Genomic DNA, 16,809 nt, shown 5'->3' with positions numbered 1-16,809 from the left:
TTACAAGTTTCACCAGTTTACCTAAATTTACCAAATATTACTTTGCCTATCCATTGAAATTTTGGGGAAAATTCTTTTCTGTTTTGGAAAAGATTTTCTTTCATAAGATGATCCATAATCAAACTAACCCAGAAAGATCTGTTGAGACCATTTTTCTTGTTGGCTCAAGTTCTTTCTGTGAATTTAAGGAGCCTCTGTATTTACTTCTTTGAGCTTACCATTGTTTCCCAGTTTAGGAGCTTGAGACTAGAAAGGGCCATTGGATTGTCAAGGGTTTGCCAAGAAGGGACAACTGGACGGGAACTACAGGGCTCCCCAAACCAGTTTTACCTTCTTCCTGGCTCCTCCCCTTGCAGGTTTATTCTTCCAGCCTTTTATGCAAATTTAGGAGTTTAAGAGTAGTTTTCCATGTGCCTCTCAACGTTTTTTGGTTGGCAGAGTGCTAGGAGTTACTTAAGGTCATGGCTGTGAAACTTGGCCAGAAGCTGATCCCAGTAAAGGTAATGATTCCTCCCATATTTCCAGATCGATCATGCAGTTGAGCTCATCCTCCAGTTTGGGGCTTGGTCATCTCTCAGGCAATTGTCCTCCCCTGCCCTTCCCCCACCCCCCAGGTTTCCATGCTTCTATGAGAGCCTAACCAAAACATCTTAAATATTCAGAAAACAGCAGAAAAATAAGCCCAGATTCTTCTAAACCAGCCTGTTTTTATGATAATGTACTGGGTGGCTCAGATGGTAAAGAATCTGCCTGCAATGTGGGAGACCCAGGTGCAATCCCTGGGTTGGGAAGATCCCCTGGAGAAAGGAATTACCTGCTTCAGTATTCTTGCCTAGAGAATTCCATGGACAGAGGAGCCTAGCAGACTATAGTCCATGGGGTCACAGAGTGTCAGACATGACTGAGTGACTAACACTTCACTGTGTTAAGGAGTGTGCACCAAAGACCAGTTCTCACCTTTAAGATTTTCTGAATGCCTTGACTTACTTTCATTTGTGTCTGTGTGACCAGCTCAGGGAAGGTTTCGATCTCAAGAGAAATGGAATCACCCCTGCGAAAGCTAGATCCCATAGTCCCTGCTTTTGGTTTGAGAAAGTTGGAGGGTGGGGGGGGGTTGAGGCCCCTCCTTTGAATTCAGTGGTCTTCTTCGTTTATTTTTTAAATACACTCTCTCTGCATGAGGTCTCCTGTACATGTTTCTAACTGACCAACTTAGTTACGCATCTCTCCCCTTGACTGATAGTCACAGTGTCTTTTGTCTAATGTTGAGCCCTGGGGTGTTGTAGCTGGAGATTTTGGGGAACTCCTGCCAGGGAGGAGGTAGTAGGGAGGAGAGCAACCTGTTTGCCCAATAAACACCTTCTGAAGGGTTCACTCTCTTAATCATTCTCCAGAAAAAGAAAAGAGGAGAGGAAGGTCCAGGAAAAGAGGAGAAAGGCCAGAGTCAAGAGACGCACCCAGAAGGAAAGGGACAGGCACCGGCAAAGGAGACAGAAGGACAGTGCCAAAGTGGAGGCCCAACCAGGGTCCAACTCTTCCGAGGACCTGGAGAAGAGGAAGATCCCACTGACCCAGAGGCAGCTGGAGGCCCTCTACCTGATGCGGGCACTCCTGAGGAAAATTGTAGTAAGGCTCTTGCCCCATTGTTTTTTGGTTTGGGTAGCTAGTGACCTCTCTGAGTCATCATGGCCTTTACTTTGAAACAGCAGCCTATTGTTTAACCAGTGGCTGTGGAAGACTTACTGTATTTGTTGAGGTTTGTTTTCAATAGGCTGGTCTCTAACAACCACAATTTTGCATTGACCAAAGGGATACTCAGATTCTCTGAAGGGGTTGGGTCTCACCTCCACCATCTGGCGTGCACGCGCACACACACACTTTGTTTCTCAACTTTGAGATGATCTAATTTAGAGCAGTGTAGCTTGTGCACCTACTGTTCTAAGCTCCTAATGGAGGTAACAGAAAACACCAGGAGGAGGGATGTGGACTTTGTAATCCTTCATTACCTTTCACTGGCCATTCATCAGTGACAGGACTGGATGGGAAAGGAGGCCCTTGAACAGACATGTTAGTCTAGTCTTCAACTGTTTGCTAAGGAATATCTCACATCACAGGCCAGTTGTTTGGAGAGTTTCAGTTGGGGAAGTTTTTGTTCTCCCACTTACTGACCTCCTAAAGATAACCAGACTCAGCAGATGCCCCAGAGTAAAGACCAAAGTGTTCATTTGAAAAGCCACATTCAGCGTTCTTAAACACCAAGAGTGAATGGCATTCATTTTCGGTAGATTTGATTTTAGGTATATTTGCCATCTCACCTGGTTGTTTTTTTTTTTTTTCTAATTGGTATGGCCCATCAAACTGCATGAAATCAGAATCAGAAAAACCTCACATTTATTTTGACAATAAGGCAAGCTGGATCTTTTTTAGTTTGCCTTAATGACTGCCAAAAGTCACTTCTTTTGAAGAATTCCTCTCTTTCAATGTGTGTGGTACCAAATTTGAATCCCAAGTCCTGGGTTAGCTCTGAGCCCTGATTTGTGCTGAGTGTCAGTGGGAGCTCAGTACAAGCTCTCCCAGCAGGGTAGGGGCCATAGGCCACACCTTTCACCTGCCCTGCAGTCATGGACAGCAGAGAGCACCATTGTCACAGCCATATTTTCTACTTGCTATCTTGTTTCCAACCGAGGTGGGCAGGTCGGAGGCATGCTCACTTGTAATCCATAGGAAGAGGCCGGAATAAAACCCAAAAAGGCAGTTCGGCTTTTACAAAGCCAACTGACCCTTTAAGACACATATTTCACCCACCAGTCTTTTCTTGTTCTAGGACTGTAGCCCCAGGGAGCACTATAGAACATTTCTTATTCCTCTTCATGTTCCCACCCTCGAGCACAATACCTGGAACAGTAAGTAGACCCATCAATTTGTGAACAAAGGAAAAAAGGATTATGTGCTTTTAAAGGTATGTAAACCGGGGTGCCTTTTAACATAAGGACAGGCACAGACCTAGTCAAAGCAGCTCCTATTAGATGGAAACATTTAATTTTGTACCTCCTGTTTCTTCAGTGTGCTATTATTCCTAATTTGGATCTACCCTAGGTGTAGTTAGAAACCTCTTCAGAACAGTACTATATCGCCCAGTTTTCTTTGAGATTTTTAACCTGTTGAGCTTTTCATGTGAGATTTTTAACCTTTATCTTTGAAGGAGTCTGAAGAATTTTACCCACGGAAGGCGAATGTTGCAGGCTCCAAAGCTCATCATGCTCCGGAGACTGTGTCAGGAACTCTGAAGAAAGAAGAACCAAACACTCAGTATCTTCAAAATCAGGAGGAAATGCTAAGATACCACGTTTCCAAGTCAGATTACAAACGTAAACGAAAAATGAAGAAAAGGGCTAGAGCTCACTTACGTAAATCTTCCCACCACCTTGGGGGAAAAAAAATAAGATATTCAGCAAGAAAAGAGAGAGCTGGAAAATCATTAACTGACGAATATAATAACAGTTTGAGCTGTGACCAGAATTCCTTGCAAATTATAGTGACTCAAAGTCAATATCTTGAGAAAGAAGACCAGCATGGTTCTAATACCTCCTATTCTTCCAGATTCGTTGAGAGAGACCATAGCAGGAAACAGAAGATCTATGAAACAGATGAATTTATTGACTATCTTTTAAACCATTATCAAACTCCAGAATATGCCCGCATCTGCCTAGAACCAAGTCACATAACAAGCACATGTCAGTGGAAGAGAACTGTCCTTGTGAAAGGAAATAGCTTTCAAATCAATTTGAGAAAACATAAGCATCACTCAAGCAGTTTGAGCCAAATGCAACATCTAGATAGGAGAGAACAAGTACAAGAAGATGATTTCTGGACAAATCTTTCTTGGGATCCTGAGCATATATCACAAAAGAAAAGAAAAATGGATTATGCTGAAGAATGTACAAAGAAGTTTAAGCATCATTTTAAGGACACAGCCAGTAAAGCTGGTGATTGCCTGTCCCCAGCTGATGAAAAGAGCCATCTTTTGGAAAAGACTCAAGCTTACCAAGTCCAGGATCCCATATCCACAAGTCAAAGCCAAGTTTCCTCATCTAAGAGGTCAGCAGACTTTGATTTGAAGTTGAGAGATTTCTTAGAGGAAATTAGCAGTGATTCTGAATGTCTCAGTGATAATCTTAGTGTAAACAAAGAGAAGAAAAAGAAGTCTGTGGCCACGTATGATAGCTGCCCAGAAAAGGGATGTATTGATGCTGATGAAATCATCACTTGTGATACAGAAATTATGTCAAGTCAGCAGGCCTTGTATGCAGAGGGGAAACATGATGGGGAGGAAAAATACTCTGAATACAAGCTTAGGAAACCAGGCCGGAGGTCCACTTATGAACTGAGATGTTCGTGGCTTGAGGGTAAAAACAATTCCATTAGAAATGAGAACAGCAACAGCAAAGAGAAGGAAATACTGGCCCCCCAGTACTTATTTGATGAAAGCCAACACCACAAGTCCAGTGCCAGTGATCAGTTAGACACTGTCATAGGAAAGAGGAGGCAGTTTAGTGACAGTGCATTTGACCACAGAGTCAACTATAGGCTCTTTCAAGTGCCAGTAACATCATCAAAAAGTGCAAATGCTTCATATTTGTGGGGTTTTCCCAAAAGAAGAGAGATACCTTGGAGGTCAGAATATAACTGGGATGCAGGAAAGATGAAAAGACGTGAGTATTCTGGAGATTTCATGCTGAATTCTGGTAGTTACTACATTAGACATAATAGTCTGGAGCGCATTGACTACAGAAGCTATTTAAGAAACAACTTCACCAGTTCTTTTTATTTTCAAATGTTTTGAAGGTTTCTTAGATCAGGAAACCCTTATTCACAGTAAAAATCCGCAAAAAGAAAATTTGAAACCAAATGTAGCTATGTAGCTAGCAACTACAGAGCAAGAGAGCAAACACTTAGGAGCTTGAGCAAGGTCAAATGCAAAACCTTGCTTCTCTTGCCAAAGTATAAAGCATAGATCAAAGTGTGTGTGTGTGTGTGGGGGGGGGCAGATGTGTTGGCAAACTGGAAACACCAAAATCCCAATTCGAAAACTTGGTGAAACAATGTGCTTGCAAAACTTTCTTATCTAAGGACAGACATTTCTACAGCTCAATTGCAGCTTTAATTTGGTGCCACCAAAGGAGCAAATTAACATCGAGAGGAGTTAAGATAGCCCTCTATGGCTCTTCAGCTGTCGTAACATTATCATTTAACATCATTTATCTTCAAAGGGATGGCAGCGAATGCATAAGGATCTTTCTACTTGTTCTTTGATTTGGTTGGAACACCATGTGCAGCAACAAACTTTCCTGACTTTTATCTAGAAATACCTATAGATAGAAGAAGAGAGATGACACCTAGAACATACACTGGACTTATTCATGACATTAGAGGGTTCCCTGAGCATCCACCAGAAGGAAATTAATCTTACTAATATGTTCATAGGACTCAAAGAGTTGTCCTTTTAGAAACAAAGCCTTGGAAGAAGAATCTAAAAGGTGCTCAGATTGTCTTTTGAGGCTGACACAGAGAGTGGACCATTAGCAGAGTTGTTTTTTTTTGGAAGAACCCCATGTCATTCCATCATAGAAAAGCAACAGGATTGAAGTGATACAACTTGGGATTTGCCAAAGGAAATATTGAATGATCCTGGGGCACCAAAAATGGCACTTGGGAAGAGAGGATGTGAGGGTATTCCATTTCAGGTTATGTAATCCTTTCACTCAGGGTTGGGTGACATCAGTTTGTAAAAAGTCACTGAATATCCCCAAACTGACTTTTATAAAACAGTAACAAGTGCCTCCTCAATCCTCAATAATGCCATGGAGTTAGGAAGAGTCAAGGGTAAAGCCCATACTTTTCTAGCAGGGGGAAAATTGTATGTGTGCAGAATTTGTAAACTCTTAACATAAGCAATTTATCTTTTTACCTACTGGTTTTGGACTCCTTGAATATGTTTTTAAATGAGATATTTTATAGATTCGTAAAGACATACATCTTAATGCAGTGCATGTTCTATCGAAAGCTCGGCTCACTCATTCTGCCTTATATTGGATTTAGGAACTCAGGGGGGGGGCAGTAGATGACTTTTTTTCTTCCAACAAAACTATAGCTGACATGGCAATTGAAGACCTCAATGAGATTAGGCTGCCTGCAGCGGGGAAATGTGTTTTAATCCACAAAGTAGTGGAAGGCAACATTTTCATATTACATGATTCATTTCAAACAGTCCTAACTTGATAGTCCATAGAAAAGGACCAGCTGGTCAAGCCAAAGTAGGACACCAGTCAGTGTGGCTGCCCAGAATAGTAAGGCACGATGTGTGCTTGTAATTAGACTCTAGAGCAACCTGATATCTGAAATGCTTAGAAAATCTTCAAATCATTCATTTATTTGTTGGCTTTCTTGTATTCAGTTCTACTTGCAAGCCAGTGACTCTGCCATCAGAGTCACACAAGCCATCAACTAGGCTTGTCTTGTCCAATCTGAAAAATCACTCCTAGGACGAGTGCCTTTTCTCCTCTAGGACTAGCAATGACTATTAATGTTCAGAGTACTATTGTCTGGAGTAGCTTTTAAATTATAACAGCTTGTATTTTGTCAGACAACCTGCAGCAAGCAGGTATTATTCTTTTCCAATGAGACCCAACCTCCCTATTTTTTTCATGTTTCATGCCCTTGAAACAAAGAACATTATGCGTTTGTAATGGAAAGCAGCTATGCTTGTTTTGGAAAAAAGAAAGAAAAAACAACTCAATCTCTTCTGTCATTTGATAATTTTTCTTTGCAGAGATTTTAGGCATGAAAACAATTTGCTGCTCAGTAACCAGACATAAAAAAATATATTGCAGAATACAGCATGTGCAATTAAAAATTTTTTTTGTATAATTGAATTGGTGCTAAGTCACTTCTATGTAATATTTTGGTCTAAATACCATCCTGGGACCCAGGAGAAAGTAAAAATACTGGTTTTGTGTTTACTTTCTATACAACCTTGGGTTTTTATGTCTTGTGGTAATGCATTCTAGATTTGAGTAAATCTCTTTTTTTTGGTGTGTGTAGGCCTTAAACAAGGATGAGAACAATTTCTCCTGAACATTTCAAATGGATGGAATGATTTAGAACTGAAAATGTGATACTCACTTTCTGTTAATTAACACTGTTATTCTTTGTTGTGCTGTTATTTAAGTGGTGCAAAAGTTTTCTCATATCTTTTTCCTATGTCCAATGAAGGGCCGGAACTTTAATCTGTGTCTTTTTAAATAGGTGTTTTCATGTTTTTCCTTGTATGCGTTACTAATAGTGCTTTAAGATTTAGCTCAAAGTCTGTTAATGTGTTTTTGTTACATTTGTTTGAATTCCTCAGGTAGAAAGCCATTGTAACCTGATAATTTTGAACTTAAGAACCAAATAAATGTATTTTCATTTGTTGCAAGACTGTTCAAAATGTTCACTTTTAAATGTTGATAATTCCACTTTGTGGGGGGGTGAGATTTCTACCTGTAGTATGCTGCTTTGCACTAACATTGCTGCTCCTTTTTGTCATTTGCATTGGTAGAGAAATAATACATGTTTGATTTTCAGATATATTAAAAATAAAGTTGTCATAGTATAGAGTCTTTGTTCATTGACCACATGTGCTGGATAGAATATCACACACCTGCAGTAATATTTTCTTTGAAAATATGTCTGGTTTCACTACTGTTTTGAGGCAACTTCTCCCTTTATAGTGCCAGTTAATGGCAATTGACTGTCAGAGCTCATGAAAATGCAGTTGTAAATGAAAATCATGATATTTTGACTTAAGACTAGTCTCCCTTCAGCAAAGGTTTTATCAGTTCTTTATAGGTAGCAAAACAGATTCCACAGAATTTCACCTCAGCCCTTAGGGCTTTGCAGGTGGTGCAGTGCTAAAGAATCCATTTGCCAATGCAGGAGACATGGGTTCGATCCCTGGGTTGGGAAGATCCCCTGGAGGAAGAAGTGGCAACCCACTCCAGGATTCTTGCCAGGAAAATTCCATGGACAGAGGAGCCTGGCGGGCTACAGTCCATGGGGTTGCAGGGTTGGATACAACTGAGTACGTGCGCGCGTGCGCGCGCGCACACACACACACACACACACACACACACACACACACACACACTCTTCAGACCTTGGGGAAAGTGTAGAAGTTACCCCATTTCCACACACACACACACACACACACACACACACACACACTCTTCAGACCTTGGGGAAAGTGTAGAAGTTACCCCATTTCCAAAAACGTGTGGGTGTGGGATGGGGAGTCCAGTCATAGATGTGAGGGGCTTCAGTGATCAGTCTTTGATCCTGAAAGAGTTAACTGTATTTTCACATGAAATGTTCAGCAAATTTCTTCTAAATATCTGTAACAAAGGCGGACTGGTACCTTAGAGGGCAACTGGGCACTTTAGAGCTTCTTTTTTTGTTCAAAGAGCTCTTTCTGAGACAGCAAAGGCTGTTTTTGCTCATTCTGGATTGAGGGTTTGCATGAAGTGTGGCCCTCTGAGGTAAGGTGAACATGATATTGTGTAGAGAAGCCACAGAGATGCTGCAAGCACGTAGCAAATGCTGCTTCTGACCCTCAGATGTTGGGACTGAGAACACGGTGTCTAGGCAGGGGCTGGAAGAAAGCAGGGGAGGAGGAAAGAGCTGTTCACCTGGGCCCCTCCCTGGTTGGCATGGCTGGTGCCGTGGCTGTAACCACCACTCCCCCATCTTCTCAAATGGTGCCTTTTACATAATACGGCTTACAACTGTGTGAGCTGGATTTAAGTTTCTAGAGGAAAGTCCTGCCTGATAGTAATATCCCTTTACCTGTAATCAATACAATGTTTAGTTCTGAATGGGGGGAATCCGGCTATCTGGGGTTGAAGCTTTTAACCAGGCTCTGGATGTTTTCCTCTTGGCATCAGACAAACCTGTTTGAGTTAAAGGAGTAGCTTAATCTCAGGCTGCAAAGGTGGCCCAGTTTCTCTCTCCCTCCCCTTCCCCCAAAGCATACGGCCTAACAGGTTGCTTGGCACAAAACAGGCAGCTCAAATATTTGTTGGATGAAAACTAATGCAGGAAAAGGACACATTTTAAAACAACAAAAACAGGCAATATGGTTTGAGAACATAAAAGCTGGAAAGCTCTGAGCACTCTCTGGTTCAGGGAGTACCTCCCTGGTAAGAAGAGTCTGAATTTTCACATGACAATAGCAAAACACTAATCTTCAGAGTAATAGGTTGTATGTTTATACAACTGACTGCATATGTAAGTCTCATATCCTTCTTTTGGCATGAAGTGAATCAACTTTGCTACCATAAGGTTCCTGAACACTTTCCTAATCCAATGATAAAGTAAAAACAAAACCTGCCTTGGCGCTCAGTAAGTCTTCACTAGAGTTAGTTAGTTCAGTCCCTCAGTCGTGTCCGACTCTTTGCGACCCCATGAATCGCAGCACGCCAGGCCTCCCTGTCCATCACCAACTCCCAGAGTTTACTCAAACTCATGTCCATCGAATCGGTGATGCCATCCAACCATCTCGTCCTCTGTCGTCCCCTTCTCCTCCTGCCCCCAATCCCTCCCAGCATCAGGGTCTTTCCCAATGAGTCAACTCTTTGCATGAGGTGGCCAAAGTATTGGAGTTTCAGCTTCAGCATCAGTCCCTCCAATGAATACCCGAGTGGCTCCTTAGTAAACTTGCTATAGAATTCAAGGCAGAAGTCTGCCTCTGAGTTTATTAAATTCTGACTTAAAAAAGTAAATTCGATTCATTATTTTAACAGGATAAGCTGGTACTTGGTTTTTGGTGTGCAGCCTCTATGAAGTTGTACCCCTTTCCTTGTCTCTTTTGGAAGACAAAAAATGTCACTCAGAACTGAAACTCTTGAATCTGCTTCCTCAGATTAAGGTTTAAAAGCAATAAGGCAATCCACCACACTATACTGGGTAAAACCATTTTATTAACTGACCAAAGCACTTCATTTTGTTTTCTGATTTGAGGTAAAACCATTAAACACAGTTCACAAGAAAATACAATGACTATTCAACTACAATTACAAGAGTTTGAAACCTCACTAGTTATTCATATAATACTTTTACAAATTCATACAACTGTACAGTCTACTTAAGCTAAGTTTATTGTTAACCAAGACCAATATCAAAGACCAAGACACTTGACTACAACTCTTGCAGTGGCTATAGTTTTGTAACAACAGAGGAATAACTGTTAGGTTATGAATACACTTGAAAAACCACTTGGCCAGTAATGTGTACGATTTCCTCATTCTTCAGGGGTGTGTGTGAAGGCTCTTAGAGAGCAATCTGCTCCTGTCCTACACGGCCCCCTCGCATGTCCAATCATGTGAAATAACCAAGAACACAGGGATGGGGAAAATAGTCCTACAATCTTATTCATGTGTTTTCGTTTTTTAGGCAAGCCAGCTGATTTTCGTCAAAGCTTGCTTTGGAATGTTGAGATCCTATTTTCAGCCTCATTGGAGATTACTGTTAAGTGAGAGCGTCTGAGTGTTCCAAAGAGCACAGGACAATGATGCTGTCCCCAAACAGAGAAAGTAGGTTACCTGTGACTGAGTCCAGCTTTGAGATTTCATTTTGTACTGGACTGCTCTCTTTAATCAATACCAAAGCCTTTGGAACACTGCATATTTGCTTTAGAGGTAGAGAAAACAGAAATCATGCAGTTAGGTCAATTGAGAAATAAAGGATTTTCTATCTTTAGAGAATATCATGACTCAAAGTCCATTCTGTGTTCCTTGACGCCTGAAGGACTTCACACATTTGACGTTTAAACCTGTTTGGGGGGAATACCCATGTCTTACCTGTCTCTCAGGAAACACAAGTTCCAATTCAGCCTGCACTGACTACAGATAGAAGAGAAACAGTAATAACATTTGTCTTACAGCACTGCGGTTCACTTTCTGGATTTGTGACACACAAACATATCATGCATTCTAAGATAGAGTTAGCTTTATCAGTGTCACTAGTGATGTTAATTAAAAAAATGTACAGCAAGTTCAAAACTTTTCTAAATATTGAAATCACCATGTTTTAAAGACAGACTGGAATGTTACAAATGATTCTGCAAAATACAAAAATAGATATGCTTCCGCTGAAGGCCTTAATCATTCTTCCGAGTGCTCTCATCTTTTGGCTCCTCCTCGTCTGAGTACACAGTGGGCTCCTCCCCGTCCTTCAGCAGTTTGCCCACGTGATGGTACTTGACTGGAAGGAAAGAAGATGCCAAAACTGGTCATTCTCATGCTTTGGAGAAAACCACTACCATATTTCCTTTGAAAGCACTTACGAGAAGCCTATAAGCAACACACACACTTGATCTTAGCCAAAAGGCCGACACAAAAACATGTTAGGCTTCTTGAAGGCAGTTTATACCATAGTCCCAGCCAAGTCCCAGGGAGTTAGTTATGTTCAGCAGACAGAAGTATAGAATGGGGAGTGATGCCCGACAGTGTGTGGGCAAGGTAATGTCAAAGTGGGTTGTTTGTGTGGGGGAATGTTCAGCAGAGCAAGGGCTTGGTATGAGTTAGTTGGAAGGGTTGCAGGACACTTCATGGGAGAAAGATATGCTTTGGAAGATGTGTAGAAGGACTTGGGGAAGGAGGGGTTTCCACAAAGTGCCAATGCCACACACAAAGGCATGCAGGTGAGACCAAACGTATTTGGGGAGCAATAAAGGGACCAAGTTGGCAGGAGGAGACTGGGAGCAGTGCCAGCCAAACAGGGTGGGGAAACCTTACGAAAGATGTGGAAAGGCAGCCTGAAGAGTCTGAACTTATCCCATAGATCGCAAAGGGCACTGAAAGTGTACAACAAAGGAATGACAAGGTAAAATAGTGCTGTGTTAACAACGGTTTCACTGTGTATAGAGGGCAGGGCAGATTAGTCAGGAGAGTCCAGGGATAGGAGGCCAGTGGACAGATCCCTATGGGGAGAAACGAGAGCCAGGAGGAAGGCAGTGTCAATGGGGGTGAAAACGGAAGGATATGAGACCCATTAAAGGCAACTGTAAACAGGAGTTAAGGAAGTGAACACTGGAGACTCCATGGACCGAAATGGGGACTTTGTGACCGGAGCACGTGACTGGAGACTGACAACAGGGACTGGAGAACTGCAATTAGTGTTGGCAACATGCAGGTCTCTGCAAACGTTTGAGACAGAAGGTTCAGTGGAATGGTGGGGGCAGAAACCATATTGTAGAGAGCAAGGAGGGATGGAACAGTGGTTAGGGGCAGCCATAATTATTAGATGCTTGTCTGACAGTGAGAGGAAGGAATGATAATAGTCTCAGAGGATAAAGGGGAGAGCAGGAGACAGAAATTTCCCTCAACTCGGGGGAAGAAAGATAGACGTGGTTAAAGGCAGTGGTAAAGGAAATAGGAGAACATTGGAGATTTTGGATAACGCAGGTTTAAGAGGGCAACCAGAATGTAAGAGACTCGAGGAGGGATTGAGTCAGCAGATGACCACCATATTGGCTGTATTACTGGGCCAAGTTAGTGTAGGGTTAATTATCTCAGTGTCAGAGGTCAAGAGAACTCCTCTTTCTGAATATGGGTAGGAATTAAAGGAGTAACCAACCTGTTTAACCAGGTAACTGGAGCTACTTTGCTGTGAAATAATCGTCAGGAACAATTAGAACTTGCCTATTTGAACATATTATAAAGGTCCCTAGGGTGCTGGTGACTCTGCAAGACAAATAAAAGCTGGGTGGCACCTGAGAAACCTGCCTTAAGGGGAAACCATGCCAGTTTTGAGTGTAGCTCAAGTGTCACAACAGTATTTGGGACTAGCCTTAGTTTAAGGGGTTGGGGGAACCATGGTTTTTTACCCCCATTGATGAAGTTAAGCCCTATAAAATAGAGCTTTGTAAATTATGAATTACAACTCATTGGTTTCATATAGAACAATCTATTGTTACAAAGGCATCCTGAAGATGCAAAAAATGAGAGACCATTAGATAGCTGAATTATGTTTTCAGAGTACAAAGACTTGCCTCTGGACTTGAAAGTTATACTTAGTCGGCTTGGGATCCAAACTCTAAAGGTAGAGTTATACCTGGCTAATTATTAATCCAGAACTCTCTCTGAGGTGAGCATTACTCTCAAAGAAAATGGTTGAATTTAGCAAAAAAAAAAAAAAAACAGAACAGTAAATAGAACACAACATTTACAATGAAAAATGACCCTCAAGGAAATGGTCACTGTCTTTACATACTGTTTCAAAGCTTGGAAAGATTATTCTTCAAATTCTTAGCAGTGAAATATTGCTAAAGTGATCATTAAACACTTAGGTTGGACAAAAGCCAATTTCCCAATTCTTAGATTTGAACTTGACCTCCAGCCTTACTTCCCCCCAAAGCCCTTGGTCCATAGCATAAGCCAGGAAACAAGTGTCTCCTTTTTGCTTTCTTTTTAAAAAACGTAGACACCATTGTTGCTGGGCAGATGATAAGCATCATTTGTAGATGAGGCCTATAGTTAGGCTCAGTTAGATTCAAAGAGAAGCTGTTTTGTACAATACAAGTCTCTCATTCTTTAACAGCAATGTGGGCTGCTTTAAACAGCAAGTTCTACAAGTAAGGGCTTATGAAAATCCTTCTGTAGCCAAGATGGCCACTCTCCTTTCCCCTGCACACCAACTCTTAGTGGGAAAATCTATGCAAACCTCAGGAATTTCAAAAACAGAAACCCAGGTTTCCACAGAGAACTAGCTAGATATTGGGATGCAGTCATGGCAAGTGACTCAGCACTGCTACAATTACTTCAAGCCATGAACTTGATCTGTCCAAGATTCAGGAGCCTATCAAAATGCTCCACAGTCGCAGGCTGCTTAGTAATAACTATTGTACTGCTGTGAAACCCATTATTGGTAGAAATCTGACCCTGGCAAAATAAAAAAAAAAAAAAAAACCACTTACAAGTGAACTGAGAGTCCCAGTCACTCAGGGTCTCCTGCTGGGCAGGAGTGAGGTCAGAAAGGTCATCGTACTCATCCTTCAGTGCTTCCTTATCCAGGCAAAAGGTGGCAAGGCCTCTGGATGCATCTCTTCCAGCAAAGACTCCATACGGCCCCTCTTTAAAAACAAAACCAAACCAAAGACCAATTGTCTATTAGTCAATTTCTCTGTGGCTCAAACACAGAAAATGGCTTCCTTACCAATGAGCATGAAGAGCCCATTTTTGAATATCGAATTCCATTTGGAAACCATAAGTGATTGACGTGGATCCTTTGATCATTACCAGTGAATACTGAAAGACCTGTTGTCATTAAACTTTTAAATACCTAAAACTAAATCAAAATGCTATACCGTAGCATTCATTTCTTGTGATTGCAAATAGCTAATAAAAAAGCCATAAATGATTATCTCCCGGGGGGAGGGTGTTAGTAGGGAAGGATCCAAGATATAGTTCATGGGTCAGAATTCAACTTCTGGACATTGAACCTGGAACCTGGCTTTGTTCTAGGGACTAGGGCTGCACCAGTGAAAGTTATGGTTTCTGAAGATAAGAAATGTGTGTGCGTGCTAAGTCACTCAGTCGTGTCCAACTCTGTGTGACCCTATGGACTGCAGCTTGCCAGGCTCCTTTGTCCATGGAATTCTCCAGGCAAGAATACTGGAGTGGGTTGCCACGCCCTCCTCCAGGGAATCTTCCTGACCCAGGGATTGAACCGCATCTCTTATGCCTCCTTCATTGGCAGGTGGGTTCTTTACCACTAGCGCCACCTGGGAAGATAAGAAACACTAGAGTGTAAATAGAAATATTTTACACATGTATGCTGATACAATTTAATGAGCCAAGAGTGTCTCACAGAGATCTTTAGTTGTGAGGCACCTATGCTGACACAATTTAATGAACCAAAAGTGTCTCACAGAGATCTTTGGTTGTGAGACTAGACTGTGTTGAACGTTAATGTATGGCCTCTGCAGGAGAAATCATTTTATGAGTATCAGTGGTTTAGAAATCTATCCACAGGTTACATAATCTTCACTGTCAGTAAGGAAATGATGGCATGGAATCAGGTCTGTCAGCTGTTTTGGGTGGGTTTGAAGACTCTGAAAATTCTATAAAATATCTGACTGCTATTATACATAATGATACTAAATTTTTATCTAAGAGAACAGTGAATCATTCTGTATGTACTTCAAGTGAATTTTTCGACTTAAATATTGCACCAGTAAATGAAAAGAATCCAGTGTACTTTAAACAATGTGTTGTTTCCCCAAAGGCAGACCAAGTAGCAAGTCAGATATGAAGAAGTTTGCAGGTAACTACCACACCAAGTATGAGGACAGATCACATTTCAATATGGCCTGGCCACCCGAAACCTCAATCCACTAGGACAATTTTATTTTTACAAATTAGACGAAATTTATGATCAACTTTTAAAGGCACATAAGATTCCGAGGAAAAATGGTTGTTTTTCATCACCATTACATACTACCATTTCCACTAGAGAAGGTAAACAGGCCAAGTAGACGGGTTTGGATCTCACCATTTTAGAACTTATGGTTATGGAATACTGAAAACACTCTGAGGGGAGCATTAAAAATCTTTGGAGAATATATACATTACCCACCAGAATGTATAGTCACTAGAATGAAAGCTCCATGAGCAGAGATGTAGGCCTGTTTTGTTCACTACTATATTCCCAGCACCCACAAAGGTGCCGTGCATACAACATCATTAAAAATAATGAATCATTTTCAGGAATCCTTTATAACACAAAGTATAATTTCCACGTGATGTTACACATTCATGGACTCATGCAGGTAGAGACTGAGATCTCACAACGGGCCATCCTTATCACTTTAAAGAGGAACAACTAAGGCCTAGAGAGAACAGTGCTTTGCCCCAGGTCACACAGGTGGTCAGTGATCCAACAAGGCAGAGAACCCAGGCTGCCTGACTCGCAGTTTCGAGCTCTGTACACAGGCCTACATTCCTCTCAATGACTTTGCAAACTACAATCATATGACGAAGCTCCAGGCATGTTTCAACTGCTTTATGGGGCGGCTTGGTCATAACAGATATTTACATGATTATGTTTACTGATAAAGCCTTTAGGGGCGCCACTGTAAGTGACATATACTATAGGTATGGTTTTCAAATTATTTTGATAGTTACATGTTTATAGGAAGTAGGTCTTCTAAATCCTCCCCAAAGAAAAACTGTGGCGTGGGAGAGTGCTTTAATACATCTGATGTTGATGAGTTTGAGGGGGAGAGTAAAACCAACCAGGAGTGGGGATGAAGGCAGATTGCTGCCTTCTACACTCTTCCTCCTCTCCCTGAACCCCCTGATTTTAGACGCATCCATACTGGCGGAGCTAAAACCCCTTCCTCCTCGGATCCAAACATGCTGCAAAGCAGAACTTTCCGAACCGGGAGACGTCCCGAATTTGCCTGGGGGTGGGCGTGTTAAAATGCAGATTTCTGGATCGCCCCTTTCCCCCACTCTTGGGGGAGATTAGGCCGGGAATCTGTATTGTACCTCAAGTGCATCAGGTGATTCTGATCTGCAACCAAGCCTGGAAAAGCCTCATTTCTAAGGCCCTACCAAGCCTGTCCCTCTCCAACAGCTCCTCAGTCAAGCAGCCCTCATTTCCCCTCTGGTTGGCTTTTCCAAGAAATCCCCACACCCAGCAGCCTTCCTAGCCCTACCCCTTTTGTTTCTCAGGATCCTCCCACTTCTCCCTCCCTCCATTTTTTTTTTTTTT

The 16,809-nt window shown here is 41.8% G+C and overlaps 2 protein-coding genes across 2 annotated transcripts in view; one reads left to right on the top strand and one right to left on the bottom strand.

Annotated features, from left to right (window-relative positions):
* LOC122435958 (A-kinase anchor protein 17B-like) overlaps positions 1–7,639 on the top strand; it is a 30,684-nt gene extending 23,045 nt beyond the window's left edge. Inside the window, exons 4-5 of the mRNA XM_043460070.1 lie at positions 1,395–1,626; positions 3,203–7,639. Of these exons, the coding sequence (XP_043316005.1) occupies positions 1,395–1,626; positions 3,203–4,843 (1,873 nt within the window). The 3' untranslated portion in view covers positions 4,844–7,639. The remainder of the gene's footprint in view (positions 1–1,394; positions 1,627–3,202) is intronic.
* Positions 7,640–9,993: 2,354 nt separating this feature from the next.
* On the bottom strand, positions 9,994–16,115 carry PGRMC1 (progesterone receptor membrane component 1). Its single transcript, XM_043459845.1, has 3 exons — positions 16,001–16,115; positions 14,009–14,164; positions 9,994–11,295 (listed from the first exon to the last, which is right to left on the bottom strand). The coding sequence occupies exons 1-3, from the start codon at positions 16,113–16,115 to the stop codon at positions 11,192–11,194; spliced, it is 375 nt and encodes a 124-aa protein (XP_043315780.1). The 3' UTR covers positions 9,994–11,191.
* Between the last annotated feature and the right edge of the window lie 694 nt (positions 16,116–16,809).

This window comes from Cervus canadensis, chromosome X (assembly GCF_019320065.1).
Source record: "Cervus canadensis isolate Bull #8, Minnesota chromosome X, ASM1932006v1, whole genome shotgun sequence".
Taxonomy (NCBI): domain Eukaryota; kingdom Metazoa; phylum Chordata; class Mammalia; order Artiodactyla; family Cervidae; genus Cervus; species Cervus canadensis.
The sequence above is the reverse complement of the archived record's forward strand: the minus strand, read 5'-3'. Positions and strand labels throughout refer to the sequence as shown.

Coding starts and splice junctions, on each gene's coding strand:
- PGRMC1 (XM_043459845.1), bottom strand. CDS start 16,115: ATGACCAAGCCGCCCCATAAAGCAGTTGAAACATGCCTGGAGCTTCGT. Junction 14,165..16,000: donor TACAGAGCTCGAAACTGCGA/GTCAGGCAGCCT, acceptor TTGTTTTTAAAG/AGGGGCCGTATGGAGTCTTT. Junction 11,296..14,008: donor CTGGGACTCTCAGTTCACTT/GTAAGTGGTTTT, acceptor CTTTCCTTCCAG/TCAAGTACCATCACGTGGGC.